This window comes from Galeopterus variegatus, unplaced genomic scaffold (genome assembly GCF_000696425.1).
Source record: "Galeopterus variegatus unplaced genomic scaffold, G_variegatus-3.0.2 Scaffold486, whole genome shotgun sequence".
NCBI classification, from domain to species: domain Eukaryota; kingdom Metazoa; phylum Chordata; class Mammalia; order Dermoptera; family Cynocephalidae; genus Galeopterus; species Galeopterus variegatus.
Window position 1 is genome coordinate 652,664 of NW_007726597.1, and position 26,993 is coordinate 679,656.

The window sequence follows — 26,993 nt, forward strand, 5'->3', positions numbered from 1 at the left end:
GGGCCGGCCCAGCCATCAATTTTTAATGGTAACTTTTTATTCTTAAATAGTTTAAGACTCTACAAGAAGTTGCACAAATAGTACAGTGTTCCCATGTACTCCACACCTACCTTCCTCCAGTGATGATATCTTATGTCACTACAGTCCATGGCCAAAACCAGGAATTGATATTGCTACAATGCTATTCAATCAGGTGCAGACCTAGGCTTCACAAGAACTTACTGAGATTTACGTGAACTTCTTAAGATTTTTTGATGTGTAGTTCTATTATTATTATTATTTTTATTTTTATTTTTTTGGCATTTGGCCCATGAGGAATCAGAACCCATGACCTTGGTGTTATCACACAATGCTCTAACCAACTGAGATAACTGGCCAGCCTGTTCTATGAACTTCTATCAGATGTGAAGATTAGAGTACCAATCACCACAATCAGGATAAAAAATTGTTCCATCTCCACAAAAAAAAAAAACAAAAAAAACAAACCACTCCCTGGGAGTATCCCTTAGTAATCAAATTCTCCCCTAAACTCTAACCCCTGGTCATGGCTGGTTTGTATAGTAAAATTATACACTATAATTAGTTATAACATATTATTATACATTACACATTATAATTTTACTATACTATACTGTAGTAAAATTATAGTAAATTTTATAGTAAATACTATAGTAAATAATATAGTAAATACTATAGTATAGTAAATACTATAGTAAAATCATCACTATAATTTTTGTCCCGTTGAGAATGTTATATAAATGGAATTGTACAGCTTGTAACCCTTGGTGATTGGCTTTTTTCACTCAGCATGATGCCCTTGAGATCCGTGCAAGCTGTTGCGTGCATCCATTTGCTCCTCTTTATTGCTGAGTAGCATTTCATCCCATCTATGTACCAGTTCTTTTACCCGCTGGCAGGTGAAAGAACGGCTGGGGACTGCTCAGCTAGCTCAGTTGGTTAGAGCGTGGTGTTATAACCCCTTGAGATCCGTGCAAGCTGTTGCGTGCATCCATTTGCTCCTCTTTATTGCTGAGTAGCATTTCATCCCATCTATGTACCAGTTCTTTTACCCGCTGGCAGGTGAAAGAACGGCTGGGGACTGCTCAGCTAGCTCAGTTGGTTAGAGCGTGGTGTTATAACACCGAGATCAAGGGTTCAGATCCTTGCGCCAGCCAGCTGAAAAAAAAAAAAAAAAAAAAAGACAAAAAATATTTGGGCTTGAGCTTTCACAAATAAACACCCTATGAACATTCACGTACAGGTTTGTGTGCAAACATAAGTTGTTTCTTTAAATCTCTCTAAAATACCCAGGAGCAACAATTCTTAAAATTTCTTTTTCTTCATAGTAGTGATCTAGTGTCAAAAGTGCATTACATTCATGTTTTTATTCAGTGGTTTATGTAAGCCTGAAACCTGTGAGTCCTTATGTGACATTAAAGTCTTAGTTAAATGTCTACAAGTTAAGAGAAATTGACTAATATCCTGCTGTGGGTGAAGTGGGCCAGCCAGTTGAAAATATTAACTTTCTATATTTTACGTGATACACCACAGAGCTCAGTTAGTCCTCCTAATAATCCTATGTAGGTGGATGCTTTGGTGACCTCTGTTTTCCAGAATAGAAAAATGAGGCCCAGAGAGGGCAACCACTTGTCCAAAAACACAGTTTGAAACCAGCCATGCGGGCTCTAGGGCTCTTAAAGAGCAGGACAGCCTGGGTTCTAAAACTGTCGTCTCTGGAAGTAGCCAATTTGCAGGTCTTCACCTCCTGGCTGTGAGGCACGGAAAACATGACCAGGGGTCTCTGGGTCTCAGTCCCCCCGCCCCCCACCCTGTGAATTGGGGCAATAGAAAGAACCCAGTTCCTAGGTCTGCGGTGAGAAATTAGCGACGAGGAAGTGAGGCGCGGAGCTGGGGGGCCTGGCCTCTATAAATATTAGTAATTATTATTATTATTGCTATTAGTATCCTTCTCTTTCTCCCTCTGGACAACTAAAGGTGCGCGGATTTCAAAACAAGAGTTAGGGGCCGGCCCGTGGCTCACCTGGGAGAGCGTCGTGCTGACAACACCAAGGCCACGCGTTCGGATCCCCTTACCGGTCAAAGAAAGAAAGAAACGAGTTCATGATAAGGGAAAGAAGGCAGGTTCGCCACAGTCCCAAGGGCAGGACTCCCGGCACGGGGACCCGAACCGTTGACCTGGCTGTTATAAGCCAACTCTAGCCGACTAAGATAAGCCGCCAGCGTTCCAAAGGGCAGGACTTCAGAGCCAGCGCCGCAGGACTGGAGTCTGCAAGAAGAGCGAGCCCCTCCCGGGCCTCCCGTAAGGCGGAGCCAAACCGTGCGCTCCCCCAGCGGCGACGCTAACACCGAGGGGCCTCCGCTTTTGATTGGGGACTGACGGCCAATGAGAAGCGGCTCGAGAGCAATGGGGCGGAGGCTGGGAACTCGCGCCTGGTGGCGGCGCAGCGGGTCTTCCGCTCGCACCCGAGACCGCAAGGTTTGGTTGGTTGGTTCTTTTTGGCGCTGGCCAGGTCCGAACTCTTGACCTCGGTGTGACCAACACCGCGCTCTAACCGCGCGCGAAGGTCCTGAGACCCCGGGTGGCCGTGATGGCGCTCCGCTGGGGCATAGTGTCCGCTGGCCTTATCTCCGGCGACTTCACGACCGTGCTGGGGACGCTGCCTCGCTCGGAGCACCAGGTCTGCCTTCCCTCCGGAGTCCTGGGGACGGGAGTCGGGGGCGGGGGGCTCCCGGGTCTGAGGGAAGAGGGGCGGTAGGGCTCCGGACTTCGGAGTCCCCGAGGCAGTGGGGCGAGTCTGTTTCCCCACTCCTCTGCTGCACCTCTGTCCTGCAAACCCGAGCTCCTTGAGGTCTGGGGGGGTCTTGATCTGAACGACTGTGAAGAGAAGTCACTTAGATATCAGGGGATTTAATGATCACTTTCCGCAGGCCCCTCTTCCCAGGACCCAGGAGCCCAGTCCCCGGCCACCCCGCCCCTAGAACCACACCCCCCCCCACCCTGGAGAATGTAACCTCTCCCACCCCACAGCCTCCTGCGCCACCTCCCTCCCACCCACCTGTCTTCCACGACTGACCCTCGCGCCCCTTGCAGGTGGTGGCAGTGGCGGCCCGCGACTTGAGCCGGGCGAAGGAGTTCGCGCGGAAACACGACATCCCCAAGGCCTACGGCTCGTATGTGGAGCTGGCCAGGGACCCGAACGTAGGTGAGTGGCGAGGGCAGCGGGGTGCTGGCTGCCACCTCGGAACGCAGGCTCTCGGCCTGGGAGGGCACAGGACGAGCCCGGGCTGGGACCGGCTGTCTAGTGTTAAAGTGCGCTTGGGAGCCAGGCCTCCGAGGAAAGGACGAGGCTTCCATTCCTGAAGAAGCTGGAGGTGACTGGTGCGGGTTTAAGTGTCCCCTGCAGCCAGGGCTTCCGTGTTGTGGAGTGGCCTGGGTCGGGAGGCAGGACTGTGTAGGGGACAGCAGTCCGGCTCCGGAGTCAGGCCGCCTGAATTTTCACTTTCCTCCTCTGTTTGCCCTTCTCAGTTTCCTTATTTGTAAAACGGGCAAGATAGTATCTACCTCTTAGTGGTGTTGGGGGATTCTGTAATTTCCAGTGATCACTTAGGAGGGCTGGAAAACAGAATGGTTAAAGGTGGCAGCATTCGATGAGCTCCTTCCTAATGGGAGACTAACGTGCGAGCGACACTTTGTCACTGGATGCTGGGGGCGGGGCCTCTAAGCTGGGGGCGGGTCCCGGAGGTCTGGGTGGGTGAAGCTGCCACCTGGTGACTTCCTTCCCCCGCCCTAGAGGTGGTCTACATTGGCACCCAGCACCCCCAGCACAAGGCCGCAGTGCTGCTGTGCCTGGCGGAAGGCAAGGCCGTCCTGTGCGAGAAGCCCCTGGGTGTGAACGCCGCGGAAGTTCGCGAGATGGTGGCTGAGGCCCGATCCCGAGACCTCTTCCTTATGGAGGTGAGGGAGGGGAGGCCCGCTCGGATCCATGCAGCATAGTCCTGCTTGACATTTCTAAACATGGTTGCTGGTGGACCTTGTTTGGAGGAATACAAGGAAAGGGTTTGCCAACAATCAAGATGGCCACAAAATCGAACCCGGGTCAATGCATTTGCCAGGACGTAGTCGAGTCTACTGGCAACATCTACCTCAGTGGGAGCCATTGCTTTTGGCCCTTAGCAAACATGGTAAGGCTTTCCTGGGTTGGCTGGGAACTTTGTCAGCCTTTCAGAAAAAGATGTCAGAGGCCGGCCTGTGCCTCACTCGGTAGAGTGCGGTGCTGATAACACCAAGGCCGCGGGTTCGGATCCTATATAGGGATGGCCGGTTTGCTCACTGGCTGAGCATGGTGCTGACAACACCAAGCCAAGGGTTGAGATCCCCTTACCGGTCATCTTTTTAAAAAAAAAAAAAAAGAAAGAAAAAGATGTCAGTAGTGAAAGTGGCACAAAGTGGCAATGGGCCTAGTTTTGGTGGATTTCCAGGGAGAGAGGTTGGAAGGACCAAGGACCCCCTACCAGCCCTCAGCATCAAGCAGCCTTTGTTTTGCTCTCGTTAAGACTTGCCTACCTGTAAGGCCCAGGATACTGCCAGTAATTAAAATGGCCAACAAGTGGCAGTGGACAATGCCAGCAGTTAAGATGGCCACCAAATGGCACGGAAAAGCTATATCCGAGCTAGCGAGTGTTATGGTTCTTAAATACCTAGCTGTAGATTCTGCCCGTAGTAACAGTGGCTGCTATGGACTTCCCCTGTCCTAGCTAGCTGTTGCTATACCCAAGATTTCTAAACCTCCCAGTCTGCAAAGTTCCACATGCCCAAGTGGATAGTCAAGATTCAACACGGTTACTCAGTGCCTTCTGGTTCTCATGTCTCGTCAGTGTCAAAACTCTGAGTTGATCACTTCCTCATTTTCATTGGCACCTCATATGTGCCTATTCCTACACTAGGAACTGGGGACTCACAATGTATAAGACACAGGCTTAGTTTGTGAGGAGCTGAAGATCCTGATGCCCAGTCGCATGGACTATAGTGGACATAGTCCTGGTCAGTTTATAGAGCACAAAGGCCACAGCTTAGTCTGGAGCATGGTCAAGGAGGTTTCCTGCAGGTAGGGATTGACTGAGCCTTAAAGGTAAAGTGAATTGCACAGGTAAATAAGGCCAGAGATAAGACTAAAGAAAACAAGAATGGGCAGATTTCATGTATTTAGTATGAACTTGAACTTGGACAACTTAAGATTTATGGCTTTAGAGTCAGAGGACTTTAGATGCCAGTACTCTACTTCCTAGCTGTATGACCTTGAGCAAATAATTTGACTCAACTGAGTCTCAGTTTTCTCATCAATAAAATTGAAAAATTGACACATCAATAAAATTGACACAAGGATAGCTACCTGGCAGGGATGTTGGGAGGATTTATTAAGCAAAGCATTTACACAGTGTCTTGCCCATAATACACACCCAATAAGTGGGAGTTGACATTAGGCAATGGAGAGCCACCAAAGGGTACTGATCAGGGGTGAGACAGGGTCAGCTATAGGAAAAGGAAAGATCCCTCTGAGGCCATGTGGAAGATGGACTGCAGAGAAGAGACTGGGTGTATTGTTTTCTAGGACTGCCAAGGTCCAGGGTTCGATCCCTGTACTGGCCAGCTGCTGAAAAAAGGTGTGGGGGGGTGGCTGGCCAGTTTGCTCAGTTGGGTAGAGTAGTGGTGTTATTACACCAAGGTCAAGTGTTCAGAAAGAGAGGGAAAGGAATCAGGTTCCAGGAGTTAACCAGCCAGTTCTCCTCCCTTCTGGGGTCCCAATCTTGAAGGGGTACCCACTACTCCCCAGTCTCCAAACACAGCCCATCAGCCCCCAAGTTGCTTCCTTCCTGCTCCTGACTCCCTTGATCCTTGTCTTTTCTTAACCGCACCATTACCTGCCAGTCTCCCCATTATTGGGCTGCATTGTATTCCCCTCCAATTCGTATGTGACATCTTAACTTCCCAGTACCCCTGAAGGAAACTGTATTTTGAGATATGGTTTTTAAAGAGGTAATTATGTTAAAATGAGGTCAGGAGGGTGGGCCGTAATCCAATATGACTTCTCTTTCTGTGTTCTGACTTCTCCCGTCTGTGGTCTGCAGGCCATCTGGACCCGCTTTTTTCCTGCCTTAGAGGCTTTGAGGTCTGTTTTGGCCCAGGGTACTCTGGGGGACCTTCGGGTGGCTCGGGCAGAATTTGGGAACAACTTCACCCATGTACCCCGGGCCACTGACTGGGCCCAGGCTGGTGGTGGCCTGCTGGACCTCGGCATCTACTGCATCCAGTTCATCTCCATGGTCTTTGGTGGGCAGAAGCCAGAGAAGATTTCAGCCATGGGAAGGCACCATGAAACAGGTACTGTCTATCCTGGACTGTATGCTGGTGGTAGGAGTGATCTGCTCTCCCTGGGAGTGATGATCTGGGAAGAAGTCTCCTAGCCCATGAGAAATCAGGTTAGACAGCTGGAGGAACTTCCTGCATGAAGTCAAAGAGAATCAGAATGCATTCAGGCTCCGTACCGGGACTTCGCTGTGTGATCTTAACAAAGAGACTAAACATCTCTAAGTCTTAATTACTGGTAAAATGTCACTAATAGGGTTGTCATGGGAGTTAATGAAGTAACTCTTGAAGTGAATGGTAAGCAGTTAATAAATATAAACAATTATTACTTTTAAAGATGTCTCAGTGAGCGTTTGCTACATAACAGACTACCCCAAAACTTAGTGACTTCAAATATCGATTGTTTATTTATTTGCTTGTGATTCTGTGGATTGGCAGTTTGGACTGGGATCCCCTGGGGTGGTTCTTCTTCTAGTCTCACTCCTGCAGCTGCAGTCAGCTGGCTCTTGGGCCAGAGCTGGAGGTCTAAGATGGCCTCATTTATGTCTTGCAGGTGGTAGGCTACTGTCTGGGGAGCCTTGGCTCTCCTCCACACATGGCCTCTCCAGCCAAGTAGCTTTGGCTCATTCATATCAAAATCTCAGAATTCCAGGTGCAGCAAAAGAGGGCAGGCGCTGATGCGCGAGCACTTTCCAAGCCTCTGCTTGCACCATGTTTGCCACTATCCCATTGGCCAAAGCAACCTACATGGCCAGCTGATTTCAGAGGTGGGCAAATAGTTACAAGTACTTGTTGATGAAAGGAGCAAAGGGACACTCGTAGAGGAATGAGAGGAATTATTGTGGCCATATTTGCAAACAAATATGAACCGCAGAAAGCTATAAATAATCAGGAAAATAATACATGACATAGAGGTAGCACTTTAGAAAACTCTCAGTGGAATATCTGGCTGATTTCTATGCTAAGAAGTAGCTGTAACAAGATTCCATTTATGAAGTGCTTGCTCTGCATTAGGGTTATTATATGTACGATCTCCCTGACGTAGATATGTTAGAGTTGTCCTCATGATACAGATGAGGAAACTGAGGTGCAGAGAGGAGAAGTGACTTGTCCAGGTTCACATAGCACATACAGGATAAGAACTTGGGCTTATCTGCAGCCAAAGAGAACTGGATTAATAGGTTCTTCTATCCCTGCCATACCTGGTGAGTTCTAGAGCCAGGCTCGCACTTGACACACTGGAATAAATTTACTTTAATTTTTAACAAACACTTATACAGTATATATCACTCATTGTGATCTAAGTAGCCTTCAGGGGCTGGCGGATTAGCTCAGCTGGTTAGAGCACGCAGTAACAACGCCATGGTCAAGGGTTCAGATCCCTGTACTGGCCAACCGCCAAAAAATAAATAAAATAAATAAATAGTCTTTTAAGTGCTTTTATGCATTTTACATAATTTAATGTGTAGACTCTATTATTAACCTCTTTTAAGTGATGAGGAAACTAATTCTCACAAATCTATAAAACAGGTATGTACAGAGGAGGAAGCAGCCTGAGAAAAATGAGGTCTCTTCTTCTTTCTTGGGCATGTGTATTTGTTTGTTTATTCATTTATATTGTTAACAGTTTCTTTGAGATATAATTCACATACCACACAATTTATTCATTTAAAGCTTATAATTAATTTAATGGCTTTTAGTATATTCACAGAGTTGTGTGTCCATCACCACAGTCAATTTTAGAACATTTTCATTACTCCAAAAAAAACCAAAAACCAACAACAAACCCTGCACCCTTAGGTGTAACTCCCCAGTACTCCCCTTCCCCAGCCCAGCCCTAAGCAACCACTAATCTTCTTTCTGGCTCTTTGGGATTTGCCAATTTGGGACATTTCATATAAATGAATCATATGCCCGTGACCTTGTATGTCTGGCTTCTTTCCCTCAGCATGGTGTTCTCAAGGTTCATCCGTGTGGTCACACTTTGTTCTTTCTCATTGCTGTATAAGAGGCAAGGTCCCTTGCCCAAGGTTCCACGGGCAGGATGTGAGGCCTGTGCAGTCTGACCCCAGAGACCCAGCCCTGCCCTAACCTGTGTCTTCCCTCCAGGTGTGGATGACACTGTCACTGTGCTACTCCAGTACCCAGGAGGGGTGCATGCCAGCTTCACCTGCAGCATCACCGCCAAGCTGTCCAACACGGCCTTTGTGAGTGGTACCAAAGGCATGGCCCAGGTGAGGCACAACGGGCCCACACGAAAGGGAATTATGGCCGGAGTCTATCCTCTTTAACAACCAAGCCAGGGGATAGAGTTTGGGCCTCTGGGCTCCTTCCTGAAGGCAAACCTATTGGTCTGTCAAATATCCTTAGATATCCTTATCGACCATCCTTAGAAGGCAGTTGTGACCCTTGAAATTGCTTCCAGGTCAGGACCTGTATATTACCAAAGGTCAGCTTCACAGGGTTTCCTGGGGCCCTGTTGCTAGAAAGATATCCTATTCTTAGAAGCCAGACTGCAGAAGAATTTAGGTTTTGAGGGACCTCAACCCTTCAGGCCTCTTTTCCCATGAGGAAACAGGGCTGCACCTCTGTATTTTCATTTTTTTTTTTTTTTTTTTTTTTAAAGATGACCGGTAAGGGGATCTTAACCCTTGACTTGGTGTTGTCAGCACCACGCTCACCCAGTGAGCCAACCGGCCATCCCTATATGGGATCCGAACCCATGGCCTTGGTGTTATCAGCACCGCACTCTACCGAGTGAGCCACGGGCCGGCCCTGTATTTTCATTTTGGACTAGACTTGGCGATAGAGACAATTTAGGCAGTTTGACACATGCCCTGAATAAATGAAGACATGATTTCTACAGAGTTCTTGGTGGTGGTGGTTAGGCTCTGGGACTAAAGAACAGTTTTCCCAGTGGATAAGAAGGTGCTGGATGGTCTGCATACCCTTCTCGCAAAGGGAATTCACAAAGACACAAAGATAAGCCCTCTCTACCTGGTCTCAAGTATCAGGTTAGAAAGAAGTTTGCTCCTGGGGAAACCAAGAGACAAGATTTTCATGTGACAACAAGGTTGCTAAGGAACAAGCCCCCAGCCACCAAGAAGGAAGGAGGGCCCAAACCTCCCTGGGGATGAACGGAAGCAAGCCCTTAGCCACCAGGTTTGAGAGGTAGGCCCCTGAGCATCACCCAGCATGTTCTAGTGTGGCAGCCCCTAGATCCCTGTTGGCCAGAGTAGCAGGGCCACTTCTTATCTCCCCCCAGATCCTTGACCCCTGCTGGTGCCCAACAGAACTGGTGGTGAAGGGGAAGCATACAAAGTTCCCACTGCCCCCAACCCCGAACAAGGAGTTCAATTTTCTAAACGGGGCAGGCATGAGTTATGAAGCCCAGCACGTCCGGGAGTGCCTGCGCAAGGGTAAGGATGTGGAAGACAGGGGCAGGGGCCAGGCCCGGTAGGGGGACGTTGGGTTCCTCACCAACCCCTCAGACTGTCAAGCAGCTGTTCAGAACTATATCTCTCAGGATCTCCTGAGGCATCCATCTGTCTGAAACGTATATTAGTATGCCTCATGGAATTCTGGGAATTGTAGTTCTTTCGGTCTCTGGTGTGTCATTAGGAGAGGTCCCTAACTGCACTCTCCTCCTAGGCCTGAAGGAAAGTCCTGTGATTACTCTGGCAGAAAGTGAGCTCCTTGCTGACATCCTTGAGGAGGTGAGGAAAGCCATTGGAGTCACCTTCCCCCAAGACAAACGCTGATGCATGCCCTGAATAAATAAAGACGTGATCTCCATAGAGTTCTTGGTGGTGGTGGTTTGGTGGGAGCTGGGGAGCCCACCATCAAAGGTCACTGGAGAATAATTTGGTGGAATAATGTGGGGAGGGAGGAAGACCATGTTTCCCACAAGACCATGTTACCCTAGGAAGGGTAGACACCTGCGGCCAGATCCATGGTTCGCCTGTCATGGCCTCCCTAAGGTTTGACCCTCGTTGCCTTGGAGTGATTTTTGCAAAACAATTCTGACTTCTCACCTCACAAACCACTCTCTTTTGAAAGCCACCCAGATCATGTTCTTGTGCTCTCCTGCCTGTAATTGCCTCTCCTAGAATTCAACCTTATTAGTCAGGCTTTTCCTTTGGAAAGTGTCAGAAACACAACTCAAAGTGGCCTGGACAGAAATGGAATGCATGGCAACTAAAACCTTTCGGGCAAAGCCAGCATCGGGCCAAGACCTTGTCTTTCTCCACCGTTTTCATTTTCCTTGACACTGGTTTCATCGAAGGTCTCGGATACTGGTTAAGTGTAGGTATGGATGCCGGACTCAGATGGCCCATGTGACTCCGGCAGGGAATAGTGTATGGGTGAGAGTTGTCCCTAACCAGGTTCTCCCCAGCCTCTCTCTGCCTTTGTCTCCTCACCAGTAATGGGGAGAAACTCGTACTAACTACCCTCTGGTGGGGATTAAATGGAACGGCGCCTTAGTCCATTTGGGCTGCCATAACAAAATACCTCAGACTGGGTAATTTATAAACAACAGAAATTCATTGCTCACAGTTTTGGAGGCTGGAAAGTCCAAGATCAAAGAACCAGCACATTCTGTGTCAGGCTCACTTTCTGCTTCAAAGATGGCACCTTGTTGCTGAGTCCTCACATGGCAGAAGAGGCAACTGAGTCTCTCAAGCCTCTCTTATAAGGGCACTAATCCCATTCATGAGGACTCCACCCTTATGACCTAATCACCTCCAAAAGGCCCCACCTCTTAATACCAGCACCTTGGGGGTTAGGTTTCAACATACGAATTTGGGGGAGATGCAAACATTTGGACCATAGTAGGCAGTATATAAACAGTCCCTAGCACACAGTAGGTTCACTTTGAGGAAGGGCCTTTCCCATACTAGCCTCTAGCAGCGCCAGAGAGTTTCTCAACAGGAAAGGAGGGATTTGTCTTCACACAAGTTTCAATGGCCTCGTTGGCCAAGTCTGTGTAAAACACCCCTCTTTGTAGTAGGGTTAGGAGGGCCATCTCACCCAAATCACAAGCAGCTGGAGGAGGGCTACAGTAGGTGTTTGGCCAGCTAATTAGGGTTAATTCCATGCTCTAGGAAAAGTTTAATTTTTATTTCTTTTTGTAGCAATGAGTATGAGTTAGGTTATACTACAGTCATAATAACACCCAAATCTCAGCTTAGCATAACAAGGTTTATTTCTCACATGTGTTATGTATCGGCTAGGAGTTCTGGTCTGTATCTGTCTGGGACCCAGGCTGACAAGCCACTACTAGCTAGAGTCCTGCTGGTCACTGTAGCTGAGGAACAATCACCCTGGAAGCTCTTGTACCAGCACTGACATGGAAATGATGAACATAACTTCTTATAATTCACTGGTCAAAAGTCGTTACACGACCACAACAAACCACAGAGTGTCCGGGAAGCTGAATTCTGCCAGGTTCCAGAGATAGACATTGTGAAGGTTAATTCTGGGTGTCAACTTGGTTAGATGAAGGAATGCTGAGGAGCCTGGTACAGCCATCTTTTTAGGTGTGTCTGTGAGGGTGTTTCCAGCAGAGATTAGTATGAGAGTCTGAGTGGACTGGGTGGGAAAGACCCACCCTCCATGTGGGCGGGAACCATGCAATCCACTGGGGGTCTGGAGAGAACAAAAGACGGAGGAAAAAGGTGAATCTCTAGATCCTCTGGAGCTGGGATACACTCTTCTCTCCTGTCCATGGACATCAGAGCTCAAGACTCTTCAGCTTTTGAGTTCCAGGACTTACACCAAGGACACCATCAGCTTCCCTGGTTTTGAGGCCTTGGACTTGGACTGAGCCACGCTACCGGCATCCAGTTCATAGATGGCCTATCACGGGACTTTTCTTCACAGTCATGTGAGCTAATTCACCTAATAAATCCCTCTCATATAATTATAACATAACCTATTGATTCTGTCTCTCTGGATAACCTGACTAATACAAAAATTGGTACCAGAGAAGTGGGGTGTTGCTTATAACATACTTGAAAATGTGGAAGCAGCTTTGGAACTGGGTGTTGAGGAGAGACTGAAGGAATTTGAAGGAACAGGTTAGAAAAGCCTAGATGCTCGTGAAAGTTTAGAAGAAAACCAGGGAACGTTTTAGAGATTGGTTAAATGGTGGCGAGCAGAATGCTGATAGAAATATGGACTGTGAAGACCCTTCTAAGGAGGCCTCAGATAGAGATAAGGAATTTAGGGGGCCGGCCCGTGGCTCACTTGGGAGAGCGTGGGGCTGACAACACCAAGTCAAGGATTAAGATCCCCTTACCGGTCACCTTTTAAAAAAAGAAGAAACTGAGTCCCCACTGTGACTGTTAAGAGGGTGGGAAATCCTATTATGGTAATTGAAAGATGGAGCCTTGAAGAGGTGATTGGATTGTAGGACCCTGCAGTAGTGAATGGATTAAAAATAGTGGTCAGGGGTGTGGTTCTGAGGGCTTTATTTATTTATCTATTTTTATTTTTATTTTTATTATTATTTTTTTTTTTTTAAAAGATAACCGGTTAGGGGATCTTAACCCTTTTTTTTTTTTTTGTCTTTTTTCGTGTCCGGCAACGGATTGCAACCCTCAGTGTCGCCCCCGTACCGAACCGGGACCGGCAACGGGATCGCAACCCTCGGTGTTGCCCCCGCGCCTCGCTCAGCCAGTGAGCGGGAACCGGTCTGTATGTGGGATCCGAACCCTCGGCGGGAGCGCTGCCGCACTCCAAAGCAGCGCACTATAGCAGTGCGCCACCAGGCCGGCCCCCCAAATCAGCCAGCTGCCAAAAACAAAAGGAACAAAATATTTTTTTTTTTTTTTTTTAAAGATGACCGGTAAGGGGATCTTAACCCTTGACTTGGTGTTGTCAGCACCACGCTCACCCAGTGAGCAAACCGGCCATCACTATATGGGATCCGAACCCGGGGCCTTGGTGTTATCAGCACCGCACTCTACCGAGTGAGCCACAGGATGGCCCTCAATTTTTAATTTTTTAAATTATTTATTTCTTTATGTTTTGCTGGCAGATAGCCAGTACAGGGATCCAAATTCTCGATGTGGGTGTGACCAACACCATGCTCTAACCACCTGAGCTAATCAGGCAGCCCAGTTTCAGTCTTTTAATTGTGTAACTGAGATGCCTAGATGTCCCCTTACTAACCATTCACCTATGATAGGGAAGTTTTCACTGGACACATGGCTGCACAACTAAGGACTGTATTTTCCAGGCTCCCTTGCAACTATGTCTTACAATGTGATTAGGTTCTAGCCAGTGAGACTTGTGCAGCCTCTGAGTTAAACCCTGAAAAGACTAGAAGGAAAGTGCGTGGCTGGCCAGTTAGCTCAGCTTAGTTGGTTAGTGCATGGTGCTGATAACACCAAGATCTAGGGTTCCATACCTCAGCTGCCACACACACAGACAAAAAAGACAAGGAACATGGTCTCCCTTTCAACTTTTCTGTATTAGTCCATTTCTCTTGCTATAATAGAATACCTGAAACTGGGTAATTTATAAAGAACAGAAGTTTATTTGGCTTACGTTTCCGGAACAGCTGCATCTGGCACAGGCCTCAGGCTGTTTGTACTCATGGCAGAAAACAGGAGCCAGCCCACAGGTATAAGCAGATCACATGGTGAGAGGAAGCAGGAGGTGGGGTGCCAGGGTCCTTTAAACAACCAGCTCTCGTGGGAACTAATAGAGCCAGAACTCACTCATTACTCCCCCCACCTAGGGAGAGCACTAATCCATTCATGAGGGATTCACTCCCATGACTCAAACAGCTTCCAACACTACTATGTTGGGGATCAGACTTCTGCATGAGTTTTGGGGGGACAACACATCCAAACTCCATCACGGGGGGAGATTATTATTATTATTATTATTTTTTTTTTTCCAAAAGATGACTGGTAAGGGGATCTTAACCCTTGACTTGGTGTTGTCAGCACCACGCTCACCCAGTGAGCGAACCGGCCATCCCTATGTGGGATCCGAACCCGGGGCCTTGGTGTTATCAGCACCGCACTCTCCCGAGTGAGCCACAGGCCGGCCCACGGGGGGAGATTATTATAAGGAATTGGCTCACAATTATAAAGACAGACAAATTCCAAGATCTGTAGGGTGAGTCGGCAAGCTGGAGACCCACGAGAGCTGATATTGAGCTCCAGTCTGAGTCTGAAGGCCTGAGAACTAGGAGAGCTGATAATATGAGGGCACTTCAAAAAGTTCATGGAAAGATTGGGAACTTTTTTTTTTTTTTCTGATTTATTAAGGTCAATATCACCATTTTCACTTTATAGATGAATAAATTCAGGTACAAACATCATGGCATTTCAGTTCTGCCCCTTGAGTCCGTGCTGAGGTGTGGGGATGCAGCTAATCTCCAGCATTCTCAGATGAGCTTTCAGACTAATTCATTTTCAACAGGTATCTTCTCACAGTTGTGAAACATGAGTGCATTGATATAAAAAGCAGGGGACACAGCTTCACAATCCAAATCATTGGCAGAAAGGGTGGTAAGTGGTACTATTGAAAATGAAGTATCTAGGGGCTGGCCATTTAGCTTACTTGAGAGAGTATGTTGCTAACACCAAAGTCAAGGGTTTGGATTCCTGTACCAGCAAGCTGCCAAAAAACAAAAAAAAACCTTGTTTCCTGTGAAAGTTTTGGGGGTTGGGAAGTCCACAGTCCATGGGGTGCATCTGAGAGGGCCTTCTTGGTGGTGACTCTCTACAGCAATGCAGGGTGTCATGTGGCCAGAAACTTGCAAGTTACTCGTGTTATCTTTTAGTTCTACTTTTTTCCACGACCTTTTTTTTTTGGGGGGGGGTGGCTGACTGGTATGGGGATCTGAACCTTTGACCTTAGTGTTATCACCCCTGAACTTTTTTTGTTTGTTTGTTTGTTTGCTTTTGTGAGAGGTAAGGGGATCGTAACTCTTGACTTGGTGTTGTCAGCACCACGCTCTCCCAAGTGGGCAAACAGGCCGTCCCTATATGGGATCCAAACCTGTGGCCTTGGTGTTATCAGCACCGCACTCTCCCAAGTGAGCCACGGGCCGGCCCTCTGTGGGACTTTAAATCACTTGGGATTGCATATTCTTGGACTGTTGAGAGGGAAATAAACTTGTTTAAGCCACTAGGTCTTTTGTTTTGCTTTGTTTTTGGTGGCTGGACAGTATGTTTACACCATTGTTATATTAGCCTTTGCTAGAGCAGCTGGACTGGTGTGGCACATTATATTTTCCAAAAATATCTTCTGTCCCTACTTACTTACCCCATTAAGAGGTGCAGTCTAGTTCCCCTTCCCTTACATTTGAGTGGGTTTATTACTTGCTTGTCACCACTGGAATACAGCAGGAGTGATGCTGCGTGACTTCTTAAAGCAGATTCAAAAAGGCAATTTGACTTCTGTTTTGTTAGCTGGAATACTCTCTCCTGAAACCTTCAGGCATCACTTAAGCAGTCCGACTGCCCTGAAGCCACCCAGCTGTGAGGAAGCCCAAACTAGCCACACAAAGCCACCATGTGGAAAAACCTTAGACTCCATTAAAATAATGAGATGCCAGATCGGATCCCAAGGGCTTCATCTGCCCTGCCATTGTTCCAGCTCCAGCCACCATCTGATTGAAAACACACTAGCAGGGCTGGCTGGTTAGCTCAGTAGGTTAGAGTATGGTGCTGATAACACCAAGGTCCAGGTTGAGAGAGCCCTGTACCAGCCAGCCAGCCAACAACAAGAAAGAAAGAATAGAAAAGAAAACACATGAGTGACCTATGCCTGAACCGCCCAATTGAGCACTTTCCATTTTCACTATCCATGGGCCTATGAAAGATAATAAAATGACTGCTGCTGTTTTAAGCCACTAAATTCTGGGGTGATTTGTTAAACCATTCTATGGGCTGAATGCTTGTGTCCCCCCAAAATTCATATGTTGAAACCTAATCCCCAATGCAATAGTATTAAGAAGTGGGGACTTTTGGAGGTGATTAGATCATGAGAGTGGACCCCTCATGAATGAGATTAGTGCCCTTAAAAAAGAAGCCCCTTTTGGCCCGTGGCTCACTCGGGAGAGTGCGGTGTTGATAACACCAAGGCCGTGGGTTCGGATCCCATATAGGGATGGCCGGTTAGTTCACTTGGGAGAGTGTGGTGCTGACAACACCAAGTCAAGGGTTAGGATCCCCTTACCGGTCATCTTTTGAAAAAAAAAAAAAAGAAGCCCCTTTACCACGTGAAGACACAGCAAGAAGGTAGCATGTATGAAGCAAAGAGTGGGCCATTACCAGATACTTTGATCTCAGACTTCCCAGCCTCCAGAACTGTGAGAAATGAATTTCTGTTGTTTATAAGTTACCCAGTGTTAGTTATTTTATTATAGCAGCCTGAGCAGACTAAGACACGTAGCAATCGCTAACCAGAAAAACTGGTATATTTTTTACAATATGAGAGAAAGAATCATTTTTGACATGTCTAAGGAGAACCGAAACCCCCAGGTCCGATCCGTTATTCTCCACCCCAGAATCTTTCTTAAGTCAGCCTCCAGGGCCCTCTGCCCCTGAACACCAGTGTCCATGATTCAGTTATTCCTCTCCTTCGCTGCCCTTTCTCAGAGTGTGAAGGGTTTTTTCTTTCTTGTCATGGTAGTCAGTTTCTAAAGTGGCTCTGAAGGACCTCCACCTCCTGAAATTATCATCCTTGTGGAGCCCCTTTCTCCTTGAATGGGCTGGACCTAGTGACCTGCTTTTAATGGCAAAAGTGAGGGATGTCCCTTCTGAGATTAGGTTATAATAGACTAGAACCCTAGCTGATATCTTTTTTTGTTTGTTTGTTTTTTGACCGGTAAGGGGATCGCAACCCTCGGCACGGTGTGGTCCGCACCACGTTCAGCCAGTGAGCGCACCAGCCACCCCCATAGAGGATCCGAACCCGCGGCCTTGGCACTACCAGCGCCACACTCTCCCGAGTGAGCCACGGGGCCGGCCCAAGCCAATATCTTACTTAGAACCTTGTGAGAGACTTTGAAGCAAAGAACCCAGCTAAGCAATGCCTAGAGTCCCTCTATATCTTAGATCTTGTGTTGTACACCTATAACTTTAAAACATCTATAAAGTGCATATTTCTTTGTTAGAAGAGTCTTAAAATATTCTATCTCTTTTCGCTTTGGATATAGAATTAATAGCAAATTCTAGTAGATGTACTGTCTTAGAGTAATATGAAGGAGAAATTTATTAGTGGCAGTGAGCCTTAGAGGGCTGTGAGCAGGGGAGGGGCTAACGGAGTTTTTAGTATAGAAAGACCCCCTCTAAAGCCATGCGGTGTGTGGGCTGGAGCGGAGGGACTGGAGGCTGGGGGGCTAGGGAGGAGGGTGGGGCCTATAAGTGTGACTGAGTGAGAAGTTGAAGACCTGAGAGTACCCATGAGAACTCCTTTGCAACTTGGACAAGTCCATTTCCCTTTCTGGGCTTTAGTTTCCTCATTTGTAAGTGAGCCATCATTATCCGAGGTGTATTAGCTACCTATTGCTGTGTAACGAATTTCCCCAAAATTTAGCCTTAAAACAACAATAAGCATTTACCATCTCACACAATTTCTGAGAGTCAGAAATCCATGGGTGGCTTAGCTGGATGATCCTGGCTCAGGGCCTCTCATGAGGTTGCAGTCATGATGTCAGCCAGGGGTGCAGTCACCTGAAGGCTTGACTGGGGCTGAAGGATCTGCTTCCAAAGTGGCTCATTCGCATGGCTGGAAGAATTGGTTCTTCACCACATGTGTTTCTCCATGGTGCAGTCACCTGAAGGCTTGACTGGGGCTGAAGGATCTGCTTCCAAAGTGGCTCATTCGCGTGGCTGGAAGAATTGGTTCTTCACCACATGTGTTTCTCCATAGCACGACTGCTTGAGTGTCCTCACAACATGGCAGCTTACCTCCCCTAAAGCGAGTGATCTGAGAGCAAGGCAGAAGATGCTGTGACTTTTCTGGGAAGTCACACTCTGTCATTTCCACAATACCCTACTGGTCACACTAGTGACCCCTATTTCAGTGCGGGTGGGGACTACCCAGGGGCATGAATACTTAGAAGCGAGAATCACTGGGGACCATTCTGTATGTGGGCAGTTTTGATATAGCATCTTTATTATTATAAACAGTTTTGACTTCAGAATTAGCTAAAAAGTTTTTCCCCCACTGAATTGCTATACTGTTTAGAGGTCTGTAGTCGCATTAAAAGCCATTTCTTCCCTTTTGTGTAGCTGGGGAAGGAGTAAGGCTAACTCATTGGGCTGGAATAACAGACACAGATAAAGGCTGCTGCAAAGTTAACAGGAAACACTTTCTCTCAAGGATGTGCTTCCTTATTCACTGAGAAACTTTGTTCTTTAAAATAATAAATTGTTGGAAATTCCATCTGTAAAAATGAAACATCCCACTCTTGCCTGCAGGATCCATGTCACCTGATACAGAGTAGCCGCCTCCATTTTCAACCCAGGCGCAGAGCTTCAGACGAAGGTTTTTCAGCATGACATTCTGCATCTACATTTTTCTTGTTCCCGAGGATATAGGACCCCGGTTCCACTTGACAGTCTGGCCCTGATGTTGACCCTGCTTTGCTTTGAGCTTATGATTTAGTTGTCACCTAAACACCCCTTCCCCTTTTCATTTCTGGTTCCTTTGGTGTACAGCCTCTGTCATATTGCAATTGGCCAATAAACTTCACTTTGTCAGCTATGTTCCTGGTGGTGTTAGGCTGATGGGCTATGACACTGAGCAGGCAGTTGTCAACTGCCTGCTCCTCATTGTTTTCATTGTAGCATCAAGGTCCTCTAGGATCTGCTGCCTGCCACATATCCAGCTTCCTCTACCACTGTGTGAACATCTGAGTTGTAACCATCAAGTTTTTCTGTGATAATGCTGCATAACATACAGTCCCAGAAACGTCAATGGCTTGCAACAATAAATATGGATTTCTCCTTCAGAGATCTGTGGGTTGGCAGTGTGGGTCATCTGGGCCTATATGGAATTGGGTTCAGGCCTGCCATTCTCATGGTGGGGTATGGGAGCACAGCGGGTGAGTGGAAACGAGGGAGGCCCCTTCATGCCCCTGTTCTGGTAAGGCCATGTTGAGGGCAGGGGGGGAAGGAAGATTTGTGAAAAATACTATCAATCCTCTTTCTTCAGTTTTCAAATCAAACTGATCTTTCAAGGTCTAGGACAAATATCTCCTCTGAAAAGTCTTCTCTGAACCTCAAAGGCAGACGATGCTCTTTCTTCTGTATGCTCCCTAACACTCAATCATGCATGTATTAAATAATACATTTTGACAGATAACTATGAATTTTTTTTCAGCTGGCTGGTCGGGAGAATCCAAACACCTGACCTTGGTGTTACCAACACCATGCTCTAACCAAGTAAGCTAATCAGCCTGACCAGCAAGCCCACTTTTCCAATCTGAGTTCTTTTTATTTAAGTTTCTTTTTAAAGTGAGATATAATAATTTCCATATAGTAAAGTGCACCAATCTTATGTGTACACTCAATGAATTTTAGATATGTGTCTACCCACCTAACCACCACCCAGATCAAGATATGGCATGTTTGGGACAGCCCGGGAGCCCTCCCTGGCCATACCCAGCTGATCTGTCATCATAGATTAGTTTTTGCCAATTTTTGAACTTAATACTCCTCTTATTTTCACACAAACACGCATAAACACTCACAGACTTTGGTCATATGAACCGTCCTGTCTGGAAACATGCTATTTTCGGCCTGTGAGTCGTTTGCAGTTGCTGTTCATTCAGCGCTGGGGCGGGCTCAAACCCTACTCGAAACTTCTTCAAATTGTGCAGTCGTTTGCAGTTGCTGTTCATTCAGCGCTGGGGCGGGCTCAAACCCTACTCGAAACTTCTGAAAATTGTGCATGAATGAATGAATGAATGAATGAATGAATGAAGGCTATAGTTGCGATTGAATGGCCGGCCGGTGGCATGGCGCCAAAGCCAGTCCCTGAAGGGAGGTGCCAATTGCACAGTCAAATGACAGGGACCGAGTCTTCCCCAGGGAGCGAGGCAGGCGTGGCCACGTGACCCAGGGGCCCTGCAGGGTAGCGACCCGCGGCGGCCATTTTGCGGGGCGGCCACGTGAAGGACGCACGTTCAGCGGGGCGCTCACGTGACCAGGGTCGCTCTGCGGCCGCCCGCGCGGACCCGGCGAGAGGCGGCAGCGGCGGCGGCGGCGGTGATGGACGGGTCCGGGGAGCAGCCCAGAGGCGGGGGTGAGGCGGGAGGCGGACGGGCGGGAGGAGGGCGCGCCCCTCGCCGGCCGACCCCAGGATCCCTCTTGCCAGCCTGGTGCCGTGCGATCTCCAAGCACTCGGGGGCAGAAACTCCCGGATCGGGCGCTGCCAGTCTCCAGCCCCCTCCCTCCTCGGAGGTCCCCGGCTCTCTGGCCTCTGCGCCCCGATCCCTTCCTGCCTGGAGCTCCCGGACCCCCGAGAACCTGGAGATCCCAGAATCCAAGCCCCCGGGCAGGCCCGGGCTTGTCGCTGGCACCACTTCCTGCCTCTGGCCCTGGTGGGAGGGGCGGGTCTCGCCTCTGCCCCCTCAGGCCAGAGGTCTGGATTCATTAAGTGTTCCCCCAGCCTTCTCTCCTGGAAGAATGTAGGATACAGGCCCAAACTCCTGGCCTCCTTCTCCATCACGAACACAGTTGCCTGAGACCCCAGTCACCAGGGCTCCCTGCCCTGTTCCCCTTCAGGGACCATGAACCTCCCCAGTCTCTGATCGCTTAGGACCCAAGAGTCCAGGCACCTCTTCCCTCCTCTCTCCTCTAGGGCCCACCAGCTCTGAGCAGATCATGAAGACAGGGGCCCTTTTGCTTCAGGGGTGAGTGTGAGGTCTGATTATTGTGGAGCAGATTTGAAGAGTGACCCCATTCTGATTCTGCACCCCCACTCCATTTCCACTCTAGTTTCATCCAGGATCGAGCAGGGCGAATGGCGGGGGAGACACCCGAGCTGGCCCTGGAGTCGATGCCCCAAGATGCATCCACCAAGAAGCTCAGCGAGTGTCTGAAGCGCATCGGTGATGAATTGGACAGTAACATGGAGCTGCAGAGGTGTGGCCCTCCAGGACCCAGGAGTCTAATCACTGGTCTCCACCGCCTTCAGAACCCAGTAGTCCCAGCTCCACACCCTTCTCCCCTAGGAACTAGGAGACCAGGCCCCACCACTCAACTCAGCTGGACTCCCTGCCCTCCCTCCCCCAGGAGCTTGAAACCTTCCTTCAGAGTCATTTATCCCACCTTCCTAAACGTCCATCTTGTCCCCTTCACTTCCCCACGTTGGCCTCTTGCTTTTCATTTCAGCCTGGTTTGGGCCTATTTCCTTATCTTAGTATGGGATGGATGCTAGAATCTCCACACTGCTTGATCCTCCCTCCCCAGCATTTGTTCTCCTCTTTCCTGCAGGATGATTGCTGCTGTGGACACAGACTCCCCCCGGGAAGTCTTTTTCCGAGTGGCCGCTGACATGTTTTCTGATGGCAACTTCAACTGGGGCCGAGTTGTTGCCCTTTTCTACTTTGCCAGCAAACTGGTGCTCAAGGTGGGCAGCTACAGGGCAGTGAGCCCACAGATGCTCCCCTCAGACCTGTGAGGACCTGGGGATCATGGGATCAGCTCCTGCAGCAGCCCAGTGACCACAGAGAGAATGGAGAGAGACAGTTGTGGATTGGGTTGTCTGCTCCTTCATTTATTCATTCAACAAACATTCACTGGGCCTACTATGGCCAGGCCTATACTCAGCACTCGGGACACAGTGCTGAACAGAACAGGACAGGTCCCTGCTCTCATGGAGCTCACATTGTATGGTAAACACAAAGTGAAATAGGCCGACAGGCTGATGTGATTGAGCAAAGTGGTCAGGAAAGGCTTCTAAGAGCAGGTGACATTAAAGCCGAAGTTGCAACGACAAAAAGAATGCCGTGATACATAATGAGCAGGGGGAAAAGGCACCTGGTAGAGGGAACAGTAAGTGCAAAGCCCTGAGGCAGGATCACGCCTGCTGTGTTGAGGGTATTGAGGCCAGTTAGCAGAGTGGGGGGGGGAGTGTGGGAGCTGAGGGTAGAGTTGGGCAGGGGCAGATTGTGTGGGGTGTTGTGGGCCACTGTAAAGACTAAGCTTTACTCTGAGTGAGACTGGAGTGATGGGCTAGTTTTCAATAGGGGAGTGAGGTGACCTGATTTATAAATTTAAGAGATTATTCTAGCAAGTATAGCAAAATGTTAATTGTAGAATCTAGGTTGTGGTTATACGGCTGTTCACTGTGAAATTCTTTTAACTTTTCTCTATGAAGATTCTCATAGTACAATTTCGGTGGGAGGAGCCCAACAAATTCTCCTGGCCATTGTGGGTCAAAAAAGGGATGTGGAGCACAAGGGCAGTAGCAGGGAGACTGGTGGGGCAGTGCCTGGAATAGCCCCAGTGAAAGATGACTGGTATGGACTCAAGTGGTCGCAGCAGAGGTGGGGAAGTATATTTCTTGATGTGTTTTCAAGGTTGAGCTGATTGGGCTTGAATATTGGAGGTGAAGGGGACAGGGTGATAGTGGGGCTGCACACGGAGCTGGGGACACAGAGAAGAAGCCAGATAAAGGCTGGGAAGGGGGAGTTCTGTGAGGTGGAAGAGCAGGTCATGAATATGCGCAGGGAGTGGTCTTACCTGGTCTAGAAAAGACCTCTCTGGGGAAGTGATATTTGACCTGAGCTTTGAGGGGTGAGTGAGAACTTGCTTGGTTGGGGCCTGTTTAGACAGAAGGATCAGCATGTATGACTGTCCTGAGGCAGGAAAGAGTTTGGTGTGAATGAAAAAATGGAAGGTCCGTGAGGCACAGAAAAAAAGTGGAATGAAATCAGGTCAGAGCCTTCACACAGGACCTTATGGGCCAAGCTATGCCTTTTGGTCTTTATCCAGAGGGCACTGGGGAAACACAAAAGGCTCATGGGCAGGGCAGCCGACAGCAATGTGATCTAGTTTACAATTTATGAAGCTGGCTTCTATTGTGGGTGGGAAAAAAAACTGCAAGGGGAAGCAGAGAATTAAGAAAGGAGGCTTGGGGCCACTGGCTCCAGGCAGTGAGGACAAGGCTCGTCCCTAACACCCACCCACTCCCTGCAGGCCCTGTGCACCAAGGTGCCGGAGCTGATCAGAACCATCATGGGCTGGACGCTGGACTTCCTCCGAGAGCGGCTGCTGGGCTGGATCCAGGACCAGGGTGGTTGGGTGAGACCCCTTAACCCTACCATTCCTTTGGGACCCCTGGGCCTTCCTGAGCCCACCACAGTAGTGTCCCCTCCCCATTTTCAGATCATCCAATGTGTTCTATAATGTGTTTCCTCACATGTCTGATCAACCCGATTCATCTGGTGACTCCTGACCTTCCTGTGACCCCTGACTTGATTAGTACTTTCTTCACTCCTTCATTGCACTTCCTCTGGAATCCCTCAAGTTCATTGATAACCTGTTGACCCCAACTCTCTGGCACCCATTAATCTTAGGCCCTTGTCCCCACTCCTGCCCTCTGACCTGTCCCTCGCTGATCCCTCGTGCCAGCTGAGTTGCTGAAGTGACTGATGTCCCTGTCCCCAGGACGGCCTCCTCTCCTACTTTGGAACTCCCACGTGGCAAACAGTGACAATCTTCGTGGCCGGAGTGCTCACCGCCTCCCTCACCATATGGAAGAAGATGGGCTGAGGCCACAGCTGCCTTGGACTGTGTTTTTTCTGCATAAATTATGGCATTTTTCTGGGGGTGGGGGATAGGGATTGGGGAACATGGGCATTTTTCTTACTTTTGTAATTATTAGGGGGGTGGGGAGGAGTGGTCTTGGGGGGCTGGTAATAAACCTCCTTCGGGCCACACTTGAGAGTCTAAGTCACTGGCCCACTGGCCTCCTTGGCTGTTATCAGGAGAGCAGGTTTCATGCACTGGCTGCCAGGCCTGCTGTCTGCTTGCCCAGAGGTGTTTGCTCAGGGACTTGAGGCTCTCTCCACTCTCTCAACATCTTCTTCTGAGGGTGCCCAATGCAGTCTGTGGGTTAGTGATGAGTTGGTCCCAGCCTTGCCCTCCAGGCTCAGGGTCTGGCCTAGGGTGGGTGGGGGGGTGTATGGGAAAGGACAGGGACAACAGGCTGCAAAGCAGGCCACCTGGGCAGAGGTGACCAGGGCTCGGAAGCATCAATACATGGGGCCATGGGAAGCTGCATGTTTACTGAGGTAGAGAATGGGGGAGGAGGGTTGGGAGGAGAAAGGGAGGGCTCTGGATGTTTCTGGAGGTTGAAGGTGGGGAAGAGAGGGTCCAAGGGAGAGGCCCAGGTGAGGCCCAGGCTGAGCAGATAGAGAGGAAGAAACTGGCTGGAGACTGACCGGTCGTTAGGAGAGGGGGTGAGAGGGGGAGAACTGGGTCTGGCCCAGTAACCAGGTGGGGCCCTCCTGGAGAGGAGTGGGCCTGGGGAGATGCTGAGCTCAGAAAGAAGCAGTGAATTTAGACACGTATCATGGAATGATGTCAGAAAACAGTTGGATTAGAGAGCATGAGACCATTCAGGGAGAGTCACAGTCTCTGTTGTCACCTCTCTGAATCTCCCCTCTGTGGGTCTCTATCCCCTCACCCCCACCCATGATCTCCCCCAAACCCAGTGTTCTCATTGTCCTTCAGATCATCTTTGTTTCAGCCCCTCTTCCTCCACCTATGGGCCTTCCAAAGTCCCCCCCTCCACAGGTGGGGCCTGCCTGAGGCTAAAGGTCTTTAGGCTGACTATGAAATTTGGTGAATGAGTAACTCAGACCCCACAGTCAACTGGGCACCTCAGGCACCTGCCCTTCCCCCATGGACTCCCTCCAGAGACACCAAGTCAGGGGAGAGATATTGGGGAAGGAGTAGACTGAGCCACCACCCAAAAAGAGGGGACAATATGGCCACAGGCAGGATCCCAGGGAAAATATCAAGGGAACTAAAAAGGCAGTAACATATGGAGACAAAACACACACGGTTGGTTTACGACAAGGGGGAACCCTGGGGAGAAGGAGCCGGACTGGGGGCTGAGCCAGGCCTAGGTTCTGAGGGTCCCAGCAGAGTGGAGTTGGAGCCGCACCAGGGGATAAAGTCAGCGAGTGGCCCCACCCCCACCCCCTCTGCTGGAGCCCCTTCCTGCGCTGAGTTCAGCATGACTCAGCACAGCAGTCGCCTGGCCACTGGCCCAGACGCCCCTTGAGGACTCGGCCCTGGCAGTCGCGAATCCCCTTGGTCAGGGGCTACCCCACCTGGACGGCTTGGAGTGGCTCCCAGCCCCAACTGCTCACCCGACCCCACAGTGGCTTCAGCTCCCACGCCCTAGTGGCGCCAGGTTGCCTCCATTAGGGCACTTAAGTAGGGTCAAGTTCCTGTCTTTGTGCCTTCCTTTCCTCCAGACAAAGAGCTCCTTGAGGGCAGGGTCCTGGTTTGAGCCAGCTGTCACCCAGATGTTAACACGGATGGACATGGCACACTAGAAAAACAGTCTTTGGTCAAAAACAAGACATCCCGTCCGTAGGTTCCCCAGACACTCCTTTCTACCCGACCCAGGGCTTCTCTTTGTGACTCCAAAGAAACACGCATCAGGAAAGACACTGGGACAACTTCAGAGAGACTGTTTCAGGGCCAAGTTGAATTCCCAGAGTCTGAACTGCCTCCAAAACAGCCCCCAGAAAATGCAGACCCACAGACACCCCAAAGTTCTAGAGTCATTTCATTCCTCCCCACCTCAGCTCCCAGAAAAACACTGGGTCCCTGCAATAGCTCCGAGGTATCCCAGAAGGGCCCAGACAATATTCAAGGACTCCAAACGGCTTTCCAGGGTTCCACCGGTTGCTCTACCTCTTAAAATGTCCCTGCCAGCCTTCCCCCATGGACTCTCTCCAGAGACACCAAGAAACATCCCTCCCATCGGTCCCCCTCGAGTGAACTCCAAGTCTCCAGAACAACTGCCCTTCGCATCTTGCAGATCATGTCAAGGCCCTAAATATCTCCCCCTTTTGGGAGGGTTCCAACAAAAAATATGGAGTTCCCATAGTGAACCCCAAGGCTCTAGATCCCCACCCCACCCCCCACCTCCCAAAGAGATCCCCAGAGTTCCACAAATACCATCTCACAACCTTCCCAGTGATCTGGAGACCTCTTTACTTGCAGAGCAAACCCCAGGTAACTGGTGGTCCTCTCCGAACCCCTGAGGTTCGGGACCCCTCCCCACAGGGTTCCAGAAAAGACCACGGTCTCAGAGACAACCTCAGAATTCGACTTACTTTCTTGAGACACCCCTAGGACCCCAGGTTCATCACTTCCCAGCGTTCCCAGTGCCCCTCATAAATCTCTCACTTGCTAGAGACCCCCCAGAATCCCTCTATTTCAAGAATCAGGGCCGGCCCGTGGCTCACTCGGGAGAGTGCGGTGCTGATAACACCAAGGCCGCGGGTTCGGATCCTATATAGGGATGGCCGGTTTGCTCACTGGCTGAGCGTGGTGCTGACAACACCAGGCCAAGGGTTGAGATCCCCTTACCGGTCATCTTT

The 26,993-nt window shown here is 49.2% G+C and overlaps 3 protein-coding genes across 4 annotated transcripts in view; all 3 read left to right on the top strand.

The window, feature by feature from the left end:
- The first annotated feature begins 2,491 nt into the window (after window positions 1-2,491).
- On the top strand, window positions 2,492-10,184 carry DHDH (dihydrodiol dehydrogenase (dimeric)). The gene is made up of 7 exons (XM_008569312.1): window positions 2,492-2,699; window positions 3,113-3,224; window positions 3,813-3,976; window positions 6,148-6,400; window positions 8,495-8,619; window positions 9,651-9,804; window positions 10,037-10,184. Exons 1-7 carry the CDS (start codon window positions 2,610-2,612, stop codon window positions 10,144-10,146), a joined length of 1,008 nt encoding a protein of 335 aa, XP_008567534.1. The 5' UTR covers window positions 2,492-2,609; the 3' UTR covers window positions 10,147-10,184.
- A 10,380-nt stretch (window positions 10,185-20,564) lies between these two features.
- BAX (BCL2-associated X protein) lies at window positions 20,565-24,308 on the top strand. Of its 2 annotated transcripts, XM_008569313.1 has the most exons (6): window positions 20,565-20,665; window positions 21,224-21,275; window positions 21,361-21,507; window positions 21,859-21,994; window positions 23,566-23,670; window positions 24,037-24,308. In XM_008569313.1, exons 1-6 carry the CDS (start codon window positions 20,632-20,634, stop codon window positions 24,139-24,141), a joined length of 579 nt encoding a protein of 192 aa, XP_008567535.1. In that variant the 5' UTR covers window positions 20,565-20,631; the 3' UTR covers window positions 24,142-24,308. The 2 variants fall into 2 exon arrangements, with proteins under 2 accessions (XP_008567535.1, XP_008567536.1); XM_008569314.1 differs by lacking the exons at window positions 21,224-21,275; window positions 21,361-21,507.
- A 401-nt stretch (window positions 24,309-24,709) lies between these two features.
- FTL (ferritin, light polypeptide) overlaps window positions 24,710-26,993 on the top strand; it is a 4,295-nt gene continuing 2,011 nt past the window's right edge. The window contains 1 exon segment of the mRNA XM_008569334.1: window positions 24,710-24,761. Coding sequence (XP_008567556.1) covers window positions 24,710-24,761 — 52 coding nt within the window.

Bases quoted from the DNA above. Each gene is read 5' to 3' on its own strand.
- DHDH (XM_008569312.1), top strand. From the start codon at position 2,610: ATGGCGCTCCGCTGGGGCATAGTGTCCGCTGGCCTTATCTCCGGCGAC. The intron at 3,977-6,147 runs GTGAGGGAGGGG...TGTGGTCTGCAG, and splicing joins GAGACCTCTTCCTTATGGAG to GCCATCTGGACCCGCTTTTT. The intron at 9,805-10,036 runs GTAAGGATGTGG...CTCTCCTCCTAG, and splicing joins CCGGGAGTGCCTGCGCAAGG to GCCTGAAGGAAAGTCCTGTG.
- BAX (XM_008569313.1), top strand. From the start codon at position 20,632: ATGGACGGGTCCGGGGAGCAGCCCAGAGGCGGGG. The intron at 20,666-21,223 runs GTGAGGCGGGAG...TCTCTCCTCTAG, and splicing joins GGAGCAGCCCAGAGGCGGGG to GGCCCACCAGCTCTGAGCAG. The intron at 21,995-23,565 runs GTGGGCAGCTAC...CACTCCCTGCAG, and splicing joins CCAGCAAACTGGTGCTCAAG to GCCCTGTGCACCAAGGTGCC.